At 49.0% G+C, this 12,999-nt stretch overlaps 6 protein-coding genes across 6 annotated transcripts; 3 read left to right on the plus strand and 3 right to left on the minus strand.

Moving 5' to 3' along the window:
• Nucleotides 1–1,647: 1,647 nt before the first annotated feature.
• On the plus strand, nt 1,648–3,989 carry CCR4 (Glucose-repressible alcohol dehydrogenase transcriptional effector; the record flags this gene model as incomplete). Its single annotated transcript, XM_049254746.1, has 2 exons — nt 1,648–2,707; nt 2,773–3,989. 2 exons carry the CDS (start codon nt 1,648–1,650, stop codon nt 3,987–3,989), a joined length of 2,277 nt encoding a protein of 758 aa, XP_049106263.1.
• Nucleotides 3,990–4,855: 866 nt separating this feature from the next.
• On the plus strand, nt 4,856–6,075 carry LOZ57_005720 (uncharacterized protein; the record flags this gene model as incomplete). The annotated part of the gene is made up of 4 exons (XM_049254747.1): nt 4,856–4,927; nt 5,053–5,107; nt 5,161–5,230; nt 5,319–6,075. The coding sequence occupies 4 exons, from the start codon at nt 4,856–4,858 to the stop codon at nt 6,073–6,075; spliced, it is 954 nt and encodes a 317-aa protein (XP_049106264.1).
• A 71-nt stretch (nt 6,076–6,146) lies between these two features.
• Nucleotides 6,147–7,534, minus strand: LOZ57_005721 (uncharacterized protein; the record flags this gene model as incomplete). Its single annotated transcript, XM_049254748.1, has 3 exons — nt 6,147–7,097; nt 7,159–7,229; nt 7,291–7,534. The coding sequence occupies 3 exons, from the start codon at nt 7,532–7,534 to the stop codon at nt 6,147–6,149; spliced, it is 1,266 nt and encodes a 421-aa protein (XP_049106265.1).
• A 359-nt stretch (nt 7,535–7,893) lies between these two features.
• DCR2 (Phosphatase dcr2) lies at nt 7,894–9,613 on the plus strand (the record flags this gene model as incomplete). Its single annotated transcript, XM_049254749.1, has 3 exons — nt 7,894–7,908; nt 7,969–9,302; nt 9,355–9,613. 3 exons carry the CDS (start codon nt 7,894–7,896, stop codon nt 9,611–9,613), a joined length of 1,608 nt encoding a protein of 535 aa, XP_049106266.1.
• A 281-nt stretch (nt 9,614–9,894) lies between these two features.
• LOZ57_005723 (uncharacterized protein) lies at nt 9,895–11,114 on the minus strand (the record flags this gene model as incomplete). Its single annotated transcript, XM_049254750.1, has 4 exons — nt 9,895–10,375; nt 10,434–10,452; nt 10,511–10,829; nt 10,941–11,114. The coding sequence occupies 4 exons, from the start codon at nt 11,112–11,114 to the stop codon at nt 9,895–9,897; spliced, it is 993 nt and encodes a 330-aa protein (XP_049106267.1).
• A 368-nt stretch (nt 11,115–11,482) lies between these two features.
• On the minus strand, nt 11,483–12,265 carry LOZ57_005724 (uncharacterized protein; the record flags this gene model as incomplete). The annotated part of the gene is made up of 1 exon (XM_049254751.1): nt 11,483–12,265. The coding sequence occupies one exon, from the start codon at nt 12,263–12,265 to the stop codon at nt 11,483–11,485; it is 783 nt and encodes a 260-aa protein (XP_049106268.1).
• Nucleotides 12,266–12,999: the final 734 nt, after the last annotated feature.

The raw sequence follows: 12,999 nt of genomic DNA on the forward strand, positions 1-12,999 counted from the left end.
CTGGGGAAGGTCGTGCTGAAGCGCTCTCGCTTGCTTGTGATCGAGAAAGGATCGCATGGGCACCCTGAGCGGCACGAAATATGCGCTGATGGTAGCGATCCGGGCGCCAACGGGATGACTAGTTAGGCCACAAATTGCGTGTTAGCAGAGGATGTTATTAAGTACTGAGCACTCTTCATGACGCAGAAAGGGGCGTGAAACACCTCGGAGAATTCGCTCAAACAACAGAGGGGCTCTCCATCCAGCCTTGCGGGGCAACTGAAGAGTCGACAGAGCACATTGAATCAATTTCTGAGGACGTCTAGCATTGTTCGGTTTCGATAGAAACGAGGCTACAATATGTAACTAACTAGCGGAGGCTCTAAGCACCGAAGTTAACTATGCTCGGAAACTCCAGCAGCCAACAGCGCGGGCTCAAACTCTTGATGATGAAACACGTTTGCTAATGCAGGGGAAGTCATACGAGGCCCTTTCCAGACTGCAGTGAATTTGAGGCGAAACCCGGTATCAGAGTGAATATACAATTTACGGATAGTAGTTATTCAACAATGCTCAACGGAAAGAGTGCGGAGGACTCCCTCATTAATGCGCACTCTGTACTCCGTACGGAGCTGAGAGCCTACAATAGCGACTTTTGTAGCCCACTGTGATATTCCCCTGCATCAATAGCCGACACTTGAAACCCAACAGCGATAACACACAAAGACATATGCCGTATTGCACATAGAAGGGTCCGTGGTCGGGCAAGCAGGGGGGGATTTCAGAGATAGACAAGCTGCTTCGAGGAGATCGTTTTCTGGCCCAAGCGCCGCAGCGATCCACCGAGCAAGTATTCTTGAAGCTCACCACACGGACTTATGGGCAGTGGCGAGTACCGTATTGGCGTGCAGGTTAAGGCCGAGCAACGCCTTGTTTGTATGGATGTGTAGTCAGTTTCCGGGTTGAGAAGGGGTGCAAGCCACACAGCTAGAGGCAAATCGAAGCACAAAGCTCGGTGCAACGGTAGTCCAGCGAGTGCGCTTGGTCAATAAGAATATCTGCAATAATAAGTCTGTCCGTGGAAGTTCAAGTCCTTCATTCCTCCTTCATTCATCTCCCCGCGCCGGAAGGATTCTGCCGAAACCGCCGCCACCAGTCACCTGACTGACGTGCCCGATCGGGCATCGCGGGTCAGGTGATCTTCAAGGTTCTCCCGCCAGATCCAAACTGCGTCTTGAAACGGCGAAGGCAGACCAACACAGCGCGATCAATGACTGCTCTCTGCTCTGCGTGACCATCGGCGGATCTTGCTCTGAAGCTTTCATTGTGGCATCGACTTCTCTGGTAGCTCGACTCGATTCCCTTGCGCCTCAGGCCCCCGAGTCTTCTTGCAAGCCCGCTGCTAGCGCCGTCACTACCGGTGGTTGGGAGTCACAAAACACGCACGAGGAGGCTATTACCTCTACCTGATAGACGGCCCTCGCCGTGTTTAGACCACCAGACTGCAAAACAGGCCCGCTCGCAGGGGAATCCCCTGAGGACCTGATGTTGAAGAGACACAGACGTTCACTCCACCCATTACCACATCTCCCGCCGACTCAATCCTGCTTGAAGATCTCTCGTTTAACCTTCCCTGAAGTACACCCCCGGTCTCATCTGCCTCGTTAAATGGCAGATGGTACCTACAGGTTCCAGCAGCCTGGGGTCGGGCAGTTTTACTTTCAGGCCCAGCAGCATAATCACCACTCTGCTCACCAGCGACACCTTCTCCGAAACGGAACTGGCTCCCCAAACGGGAGGCTCAAGTTCAACACCGACACCCCTTCACCGTCGCGTTCTCCTCCTCTGAACCAATCGCCTAGCCATAACTCCTACGCCATGTATTCCCAGAACCACCAGGGCCAGCCTGTCATGATGAATGGCCAATCCCATCAGCGGTTTGGAATGCCAATGCCGAAATTCCAGCACCCAACCCATCATCCCCATCATGCGCAGCAGACCCACCACCCTCATTCGCAATCAACGTCAAATCTCGCTCACCAGCATAGTTTTACCGCGGCAACGCTAGCCTCAACAAACCAGCATTTTGCCCCGGCACACCTGCAGAATGGAACAACTGCCAATGTGGAAGATGAGATTGAAGAGCCTATGAATGAGCACTGGCAGCTACAGTTACAGCTCGCTGCTGAGTCAAGACAGGCGAGCTCGCCCCATTACTACGCGCGGGCGGTTGCACAACAGACGAAAGGCCTGCAATTGTCGTCCAACCAGGCAGATCAAAATGATAATGGAATAGAAGAACGAAATCGGGCAACAGCAACCAAAGATCACCGTAGACAAGACTGGATGGCTCTTGACTTTGGTGGGCAAGGTCTTCGTTCGCTTTCCGGTGGGCTATTTCAGTATATCTTTCTTGACAAGCTGTATCTGAATCATAACAAACTAAAAACACTTCCTCCAAATCTTGGGAGACTGAAAAACTTAACCCATTTAGACATCTCGAGTAACGAGCTGACGGAAATACCGGAGGAAATCGGAATGCTAATCAATCTCAAGAAGCTCCTTCTTTTCGACAACCACCTCCAAACCCTCCCCTTCGAGTTGGGCTACCTGTACCAGCTTGACACCCTTGGTATCGAGGGTAATCCCCTCGCGGACATTCTGAAGTCGCGCATTATGCAGGAAGGAACGAAGTCGCTCATTAAATACCTAAAAGAAGAAATGCCTGGTATGTGGCCATGTCTCTTACACTCCCGTTTTTCGTTCTTTTTCGCCCTAGCTAACTCCAAGCAGCCCAGGTGCCTCCTTCGAATCGCGACTGGCTTATTCTTGACGAAACTGGCAAAAACTCCTCTTCTGGCGGCAATAGTGACAACAAGTTTACCGCTCTTACCTACAATACTCTTTGCGACAGATATGCCACAAACCAGCAGTACGGATATGCGCCATCAAGAGCTCTAGCATGGGAATTCCGACGAGACCTTCTGTTGAATGAAATACGCGGTCACGATGCGGACATTGTTTGCTTGCAGGAAATCGATCAAGGGAGCTATCATGGCTTTTTCCGCGAACAGCTCGCGTACAATGATTACAAGGGTGTCTATTGGCCAAAAGGTCGAGCTCAAGGCATGCCGGAAGAGGAGGCTAAGTTAGTGGATGGTTGCGCTACCTTTTTCAAGGGCAGTAAATACGTTCTGCTTGAGAAGAATATGATTCATTTCGGTCAGACCGCTGTTCGAAGACCGGATGCGAAAGGCCAGGACGACATCTATAATAGACTATGGCAGAAGGATAATATTGCTGTTGTGATATTCTTAGAAAACAGGATTACGGGAGAGCGTTTGATTGTCGTCAATGCGCATATCTACTGGGACCCGGCTTATAAAGATGTGAAGCTCGTCCAGGTTGCCATTATGATGGAAGAGGTCACGCAACTCGCAGAGAAATACACCAAAGTTCCGCCATGCACTGACAAGGCGGCCTTTCGTTTCTCGGAGCCGGAAGATGGGAAACAGAATCAAGGAACTTCCACCCCTGTTGAACCGGCCCCCTCGGTGCAGTACACTAGCGCGTCACAGATCCCTATTCTGGTTTGCGGTGATTTCAACTCTCGCCCAGGGTCGGCTGTCTATAATCTTCTAGCTCATGGTCGCATGGCTGAAGAGCATCCAGACCTTGAAAAACGCCTGTACGGAAATCTTAGCCGTGTGGGAATGAGCCACCCATTTACGTTGAAATCAGCATATTCTTCCATTGGCGAGTTAAAGTTTACTAATTACACTCCTGGATTCACGGACGTGATTGACTACATCTGGTACTCCTCCAACTCACTTCAAGTATCAGCCCTGTTAGGTGAGGTTGATAAAGAATACTTGAAGAGGGTTCCTGGGTTCCCAAATTATCACTTCCCTAGTGATCATCTGGCACTTCTTGCGGAGTTTGCCGTTAAGAGCAAGAAGAATAAGCCTGTCGAGGTAGATTTTGGTCCGCAGCGGGATAAACCGATATGAGGGGTCTCCTGTTTTCGTGTTCATTATAATTGACTGGCAAAGCTATTGGCCATTCTTGATCTGGTATTTCGTGCCGCACTCCTTCCCCCTCTTTTGATATTTGTCCTATTGCATTGGTTTTGTTTTTTCTCGGTATGGTCGTTTGTGCATCCTTCTCTGTCAGCTGAGTTTGTTCTTGGACGGCGTGGCAATTTCCTCATATCCACCGCCTGTGTACTCTGCCCCTAAGTGTTTGCATTCTTGCTGTAGTCTCTCTCATCTGGCTGCAGGGACTGCTGAGCGGTGTTTTATGGTTAGTTGTGGAGGCTGGATTTGGGGAGCAATGAGAAATCATTTATCATTTTACTTGGTTTTTATTTGCTGGTGGGTGGTGCTGCTCAGGACCTACTTTCTTTTCACTTTATGATGGCGAACGATGGCTTTTTATTTCGCTGTGCTTAATCCATACAGACACTTCCATTGACAGTTGTTTCAAAAAACTTCGTAGTCATGGGAAGTGAACATCCCATATCAAATCCATCTCCATGTTATAGTAACTACGTGAAAGGAGACTATTGAAATAAGTTGGCTTTCATCCAGAATGTTCTAAATTGAGTTGATTTCCGATGGTTGGTTAGCCCCCTTAGTTCCCATTTGGTTCTGACTTGGTTGTTTTTGAAGGTCGGTCTGCCTGATCGAAGCCATGGAACTAGCCATAGAACTAGCTGGTTAGGTAGCCAACTACATAACTATGAGGTAGATACGGAATAGACTATTTAGTTTACTTCCAACTACCAAGCCCTCTCCTCAACAACTCCTAGAACTTCACTTGACGAGTCTACACTTCCATTTTAAAATCCCCTACCACTTGCCCATCTATTATTATCATGCTTGTCACTAAGGAGGGTCAACACACCCCGGAGGATGGAGGAATCAAGCTATACACGAAAACATGGAAGGTAACTACAGCTCTCACACTCTGATGGCGTGACTTTGACGCCTTCGATTCTTAATCCTTCTCTTCCATCATACATATAGTTTGGATGCCAGATAATACCTCAATAACTAATGTTTCTACATGCAGACCGACGGGCCTCCCAAGGCTGTCATCGTTTTCGTCCACGGATTTAGCGACCATTGTATGAGCCCATTCACATGCATTTTCTGTAGGCATTTATGCTAAATATGACAGGCAATGCGTACTACGGCTTTTTCCCTGCTCTGGCTAGCTATGGCATTGAAGTGCGGGCGTTTGATCAGCGGTATGCATACTAAACCTCATATTTGGTCTATCAGACTGTATCATGACTATCTCTATATCTATATTTTCTGACACTGCTGCGTCATCAGTGGATGGGGCAAATCTGTTACAAGCCCGTCATCTAGAGGCCTTACGGGCTCAACTGAGACTGTGTTGAAGGATATTCATTCGTTCTTGACGAGCACCTATAGCTCGCTGAAAGAGCAGGCATCAGCAGAGGGCTCAGCAGAATCGACGATACCGCCTGTTTTCTTGATGGGCCACAGTATGGGTGGTGCAGAAGTACTCTACTACATGCTCAATTCACCAGACTTCCCGCCCTGGGTCCGGGGAGTTCTGGCGTACTCGCCACTGATAGCCTTACACCCAGATAGCGCCCCTTACAGACTTACCGTGTTCATGGGAAGGTTGGCTGCAAGACTAAGACCACAACACCAACTATTCAAAGCACTCGATCCACTCACCATGTGTCGTGACGTGCGTGTTTGTGAGGAATGGAAAAACGATCCACTTTGCCATGATACTGGCACGCTCGAAGGGCTTGCAGGAATGCTGGATCGGGCAGCCTGGCTTGATGCCCTGCAGCATACACCCAAAATGGAATCGCAAGCAACAGCACTCTGGGTGTGCCACGGGACTGCTGATCGGGTTAATGATTTCGACGCCTCTAGACGCTTCACGGAGGCGGCTTCTGTAAGTGATTCAACGTTTCAGAAATATGATGGTGGCTACCATAAACTACATGCGGAGCCCGACGGAATAAAGGAAGCGCTCGTCAAGGACGTCGCTGAGTGGGTGCTGGCGCGCAGTGGGGTGGATGAGGGGTCGGCGAAGGCCAAGCTGTAGAAAAGCTGCTCGAAGTTTTTGATAAGTTGCGATAAATATTAGCTTCTCTCGTTTATTTGAATGTTGGTAGTCTATTCCTCGGCAATCCGTCTCCATAGTCCTATAAAGCCCCCTCCAACAATTCGGTCGCCAACTTTGGGTCGGCAGACCAACACTGGGTCACCAGCTCGCGGCTCCTCGGGCCCTATAGCGGCCACTGCGTCTTGACTAGTTATGTCAGACACTTCCTCGTTCTTTTCCTTTCCAGGTTGTGTTTTCTCGGCTTCTTCACTAGCCGGGGCTGGCTTGGACCGCCGTATAGCCATTCTTATATCCCAAAGTCTGCCATTGCTGATACCAGTCCCGAGTTCGACTGCCTTTTCCATGCGCAACGGTAAACGTTTGTCCTTAATGATTTTTACACAATCTCCTATTTGCGTCACGTTTGGCATGAATACAGCAAGAAGGCCATCAACCTTGAGAATGGGGGATACGTTTGGTATTCGTAAATGCGCTGAGGGCATATCCAGAATAACGTATGAAAGATATGGTTTTGGTGTATCTGATAGCAAGGGCTTTTTTCGGCGTCGATTTTCATTTTCAATCCATTCTTCAACGCTGGAGACGTAAAAATCAACATTTCCAGCATACATACCACGTCGAAAGCCTCGCACAATTTTCTCAGCGTGAGTAGAGTGTTTGGCTGAGACTTCTATGGTATGAATAATAGCTCGACGTTGAGAGCGCCAGGCATTCCAAGCCTGTTGGCTGGGCTCAATTCCGCCCGACACTAGCGATTCCTCATTCTTCAGCACACTTTTGTTATCGTTTTGCGAGACAGTGTGCCTCTGCAAACGGCGTGGGATGCGAGGTGGGCACGAGTTGGCACCGTTTATTGCACGCGAAAGATGCAGCGTCAGTGATCCATGGCCGGTTCCTGCTTCAAGAATTTCTAGAGGTTCACCTAGCATCCCATCATTTACGGGGCTTGGTACATGAATGTCTAAAAGCGACACAATTAAACTGGCGTCAGCAGGATAGACCTACTACTCCCCAATCAGTCAATGATACTCTAATGTTTGGACGCCACGAAAGAACACACACCGGCGTGACTAATCGGGGGCTTAGGGTAGCATATTCTTCAAGGGTTGGGAAAGTGATCCTATATTGCGGGCCTGTGCAGAGAGAAAAGGTGTTAGCAAGCTGGCATGGATGGAGAATGGTTGTGAAACAAACCTTTACGTGCCTGCACGAGGTCGCGAGGTGCTTTCCCAATAATATCATTGTGCTCAATCGATCCACGACTGACTCCTGTAGACTTATTCTTCCCCAATGGTGCTGTCAACAGAGGATGCCTCCCATTCACTATGACAACATCGCCTTCTTCGAACCTTGAAAAGTTGGTGTTGAGCGGTTCATATGCGCCAGCTTTGGGATGTCGTGTTAGGAAGCGGCGGAGAGTAGAAAGGAACTGGGCCATTCGACTAGGCTGAGCATGACACATATATTAGCTAGAGAGACTGATTTCGAGCGGGTGAGGTCAATCTCAAAAAAAAAAATTACAACCATGGAGTAACTAGCTATCCGGATGATAGTATTTCCACCCGGTACTCGCGTGGCCGCACGACCGCTTCATCAAGTTATACTTGAGAGGCAAAGGACCGGGACGGGCTTGGGCGAAAGCCTCTTGATATTTAATCGTATATTCTCTCGTCTCTTCGATTGTTGGCTTCAACATTTCGCACGATGGGCGGTATCCCATCTTTGAATCTCGAATCTCACACTATAAGGAAGATATAGCCTGAGGAAGATCCCCTAAGCTAGCGGTTTGTCGCCAGGATGAACCGCCGAATAGTATGTTGGGATATTTTTCTTCTACCTTGACCTTCATTAACTTACCTCCTACCATAATAGCTTCGGACGGCTTTGAAACTCGGTGCACTGGTTACGTTGGCCCTACTATTCATCCTCATCCTCGATTCCCGCGTTTCTGTTTTACCCTCCCGTATACACCAATACCTACCAATTTACCATCCCGGACTGGTTGTGACCGATGTCACGATTGCTACATGCTCCTCAATAAATCTTTTCTCAAGCTGTAGGCTAGATGCGTCACTTTGGCATAGGATTGAAAAAGATCTGTATTTGGGCAAGGGATGGACGTCGAAAGCATACTTGCATGTTCAGAGGAAGAAGGAGGAAGACCTCCTGCCAACCGACAAAATCGTTGTAGATTTGAAGATGGGCCGGTTGGATCCTGGAGCCGGATCGGATGCAAAATGGGAATCCAGACCAGGAGGGATTTGGCTTCTAAGGTCTTCGCATCACACCAGCGATACGCTTACTGCGCTTGATGTTCTCTTTGGCGCTGATGCGGTGGACCCGCGTCCAAACTGGGAAATAAAGGACACTCCCCTGCTCCTGGATACAGTCACTGAACCGCGATTGACTATCCGGAGAGGAGCCAACAAGAAAATAGAACAGCCAATACCTAGGATAAGAAAAGGTGGCAAATTTAAAATCATGCAAGCTTCAGATTTGCATTTAGCGACTGGTTTTGGAGTTTGCCGTGACCCTTCTCCTGAGCTCAAGGATGGCAACAAATGTGAGGCCGACCCCCGAACGCTCGAATTTTTGGGAAAATTGCTTGACGAGGAGAAGCCCGACTTAGTTGTATTGAGTGGTGATCAGGTCAATGGCGATACAGCCCCGGATGCTCAGACAGCGACCTATAAATTTGCAGAGCTCTTCATCAAACGCAAGATCCCTTATGCAGCGATATTTGGAAACCACGATGATGAAGGCAATCTTGATAGAAAAGCTCTCATGTCGCTATTGCAAGGTCTACCATACTCTCTGTCCAAGCCAGGACCGGAAGATGTGGATGGGGTCGGCAATTATCTCCTTGAAATTCCCGGTTATAGCTCCCCTCATTCAGCTCTCAGCCTTTACCTGCTTGACACGCATAAGTACTCTCCAGATGAACGCCAGTATCCTGGTTATGATTGGCTCAAGCCAAGCCAGATAAATTGGTTCAAGACTACTGCAAAAAGGCTGAAGAAGGCCCACCAGTCTTATACCCATATCCATATGAATTTGGCGTTTATTCATATCCCACTACCAGAGTATCGAAATGTTAAGAATCCGTATCAGGGAGGGTGGCTTGAGGCCCCGACAGCACCGAGGTTTAATTCCGGGTTCAAAGATGCTCTTACAGAAGAAAATGTTGTACTTGTATCATGTGGACAGTGCGTTCTTCCTCCTATTTTGATACACAAGGCGCTAATACGTTGATTTTAGTGATCATGCCAACGATTATTGCATGCTTGAAAAGAATGCAAAGGACCTCCCAGCGTTGTGGATGTGCTATGCTGGGGGTGCTGGTTTTGGGGGATACGGTGGATATGGCAACTTTGTTCGTCGTGTCCGGTTCTTCGATATTGATATGAATGAAGCTCGAATAGTATCTTATAAACGGCTTGAGCATGGAAACCCTGGCGAACGAATAGATGAGGCGATGCTGGTCGATAGTGGGAGAATCGTTGTCCCTCAAAATTAGCGGACGACATGCATGATTGTATAGTATGCTTACATATTGCTTCGGCGTTCTCTGGAGCTGAAGGATTTACATATTGGTGGATGGTAATTCATTTGTTAAATACCCTCTTTAGGATATATACCCCTGTAGGGGAGCACTTTTTTCGATGCTTTATATGTGTGTATACATACATGATACCCTTTTCCATGGTCTGGCAATCTGTGTTTTCCCTCATCGCCTTGCACAGGCAGGCTTTCCATGTTTTTTTAAACCAACTATTTGATAAGGAAGCAACCCACCTGTCACCACCATTTTTCGAAAAAAACCTTATCGTCCCCAAAAACCCCTTTCAGCACATCGACATATGTATCTGTCATTCCCGGGGGTCCACATATATTACATACAGTTTTGCCACGCTCATTGCTTACCGTCGAAACAAGGTCATGTATGTCGGCAACTGAGATTCGACGGTCATAAAGGCACACATCGCCAAGTAGCTCATCCTCTACGCCTTTGACATCGACTGCGGAGATGTTAGTCAGATATAGTTTTACATGGAGTTGCCCTCCGCGATTTTGTCCCTCCTGTTGCTCCTTTTGTTGTAAGCGCACCATATGTCTAAGTCGTGGGAGAAATAGGATGTGGTCTAGCATATCTTGAGCTCTGTAGCTTGATTCAAGAACTGATGATGGGAGTTTGGTGCTATAAAGAAGGTGAACTTTGGTAGAAGGGTGCAAATCAGACCTAGCGTCGTGTATATAGGAGATCATTGATATGAGGGGGCTATAGACAATGTTAGATGTTTAATTGAAGCAACATGTTTGCAATGCCTTTCACATACTTATAAAGCAGAATAAACGCTGGGGTAGTGTTAAATCAGTAATTGGAAATGGAATAGAACGTACTTTATGCCTACACCACCCGCTATAAAAACAATATTGCGAATATCGGTTATTGGGAAATGGCTTTCTGTGACAGGTGGAGGCCAAACAAATGACCCGCCCACTCGCACTTGAACCTCAGTGCCAAGAATCTCCTTTTCGGATAACCAGAGCCATTTTGCTGCTGGATTTGGGGATTGTTGCACCGCAAGCTCGATATACGGTTGTTCTGAGGCTCCGGGAGAAGCCTCTCGCGGCGTGGAGGTTATTGTGAAACCACCTGCATCATGCAATGTGGGTATGTGGAGGTCCACCCATTGACCGGGAAGAAAAGTGAAGGTCTCCGGTGGATACAGCTAGACTTCGTTAGATTTATCTTCTGGATATGAATACGGGGCTAGGTGCTTTGAGAATGCCAGGTTTCTGCGGGGAATACTGAGTCTAAGGGACAAGAACGATACACTCACAAACTTTGAGCAGGTAGAATCTTCTGATAGGAGTTCAAATCGGAAAAGTCGCACTTCTGAGCTGACTCGCTCTATATAGGAGAGCCGGACAGGGTACAGCGAGGTTTGCCGCGGTTCTGTCGCTGTACGAACCTCGTGGGGTATGCCGGACTTGCTAGCGACGGGTTGCGACATCGGGAAGATCGGTTCACGCGCCGGGAGCTATGCTAGAAAATGAAAAATCCAGCTCTGGTGTGGATTAATGATGGCTATCAAATGGTGGTTCATGATGTTGGACCTGGGCCGGATATTTCTATGCAGCTCCATGCTAAGTAATAACTATGTAAGGAACAGCCCGCCTTGAAGCTAGGAGTAATGGAAGTTTGAATCCGGCACCGACAATTCTAGATAACACATCCCTAAGCTGCAAGATGTCGAGTGTAGTAGTTACATGCATGAAATAAAGCGTATTAGTAGCGACTACTGATATTGGACACTCATTTTCGCCGAGAAGAAGCCCTTGAGCAAGGAAGTCTGGCGATTTTTCGGATACCGTGAATACTTCAATATGTTGCTATTTTTTCTCCCGAGGCATCTGCAGCAGTCTTGTCACTCCCCTCCTTCAAGTCCCCTTCTTCTTCACCATCATCCTCCTCATCGTCTTCCTCTTCTTCCTCCATCTCGTCATCATCAAGATCACCATCGCCCCTTCGTCCCCGATGCAGCGCATCAATAGCCTTGTTTAAAGTCCGAACAAGCACGTCTTGATTCTTGGGAAGTTTGTCAAGGGGGAAGCTTTTAATGAAAGTCGGGACAGGCTCCTCTGGTCCTCCAACATCCTGAAACCGTGTGCTGCCGGAGCTTTCCTTGGAACAGCCCCCTCCAAATACTTCAAAAACCCCGGCATCAAGATCAACACAGTAGGCCCACTCGCAGAACAAGGAGTCATTGGCAAATCTCAAATCCATGAGGATGGGGATGGTCTTTTCGGCGGTGGCTTCGGCAACGACGGCTAGGATGCCCCCGCCCGTCAGGCGGGAGAGAGAAGGGAACAGGCGATCCATCTCGCTCTCCCCGCTCATCCTGTCATATGTTGTAGCCTGATCTCCAGCATTTTTCTTGGCCCTGCTATCCTGCTGGACTTTCTCTTGAATTTGCCGCAGCTCCTTGTCACTGATGACTTTGACATGTTCGAGACCAGCCTTTAAGCGCTCCACATTGCCGGCGGCCAACAGAAAACGCAAAATGTGCCCCCCCTGGCCCTCTGGGTACCCATCGAACTGAGTGTACTGGGCAATAACAAAGCGACCCTTGTACCAGACACAAATGAGACTCCGAGTGCCCATTCTTTCTGTTTTGAAGCGGAGATTGGCGGTGGTGGGGCCTGAACGAACAACCTTCAACGGACGTGAACCTTGTGCGCGGACTGGGGCTGGGAGCGTCAAAGCTTGAGATGTGGTCGTGGTGGGGGAGCGGGAGGGGCAAGATGGCTGACTGACTAAGCAACCGGGTCACTAATTATTGATTACGTAAGCATTACCACTCCGTTATTCGCCGAAACATTATCCGAAGGTGCAAACATCACAAACAAACGCGTTCCAACCACCCAGTGCAGATAGCCCGCTGACTCAGAATTGCCTGTTTGCGCGCGGCCCGTTTGAGTCGAAAACGGCCATCGTGGGTTTGCTGCCAGTTGGGCGTCGCGATGCATTTCGCGGGCGATCGGCTTGCAACGCCAGGCTCGCCCGCCCAGCACTGTGAAAAGAGCTGATTCGAGCCGTCATTGGCTGGCCGGGGTTGGCGGCCTGTCACACTGCAGAAGAACCCATGACGGAGCGGGCCAGCCGTCGCGGTCCAATCCCGCGCGCTGCTTCAGGACCCCGGCGCTTAGCGATTTGGCGAACATCATGAGCGCCGCCCTACCTTCTAAAGGTGCTGGAGATGGGTTCATGATCCTGCGTTTCGACTTGCCTTCTCGCTCAAGCCATCTAATTATCTGCTGCCGGCTGGTCTGGAGTCGCGGCTGGGATACCATCGCACCGTGACCCCCTCAGCCCGGTCATCATCCCCAGCCAGAGAG

This window comes from Ophidiomyces ophidiicola, assembly GCF_022830035.1.
Source record: "Ophidiomyces ophidiicola strain CBS 122913 chromosome Unknown scaffold_31, whole genome shotgun sequence".
Lineage (NCBI taxonomy): Eukaryota > Fungi > Ascomycota > Eurotiomycetes > Onygenales > Onygenaceae > Ophidiomyces > Ophidiomyces ophidiicola.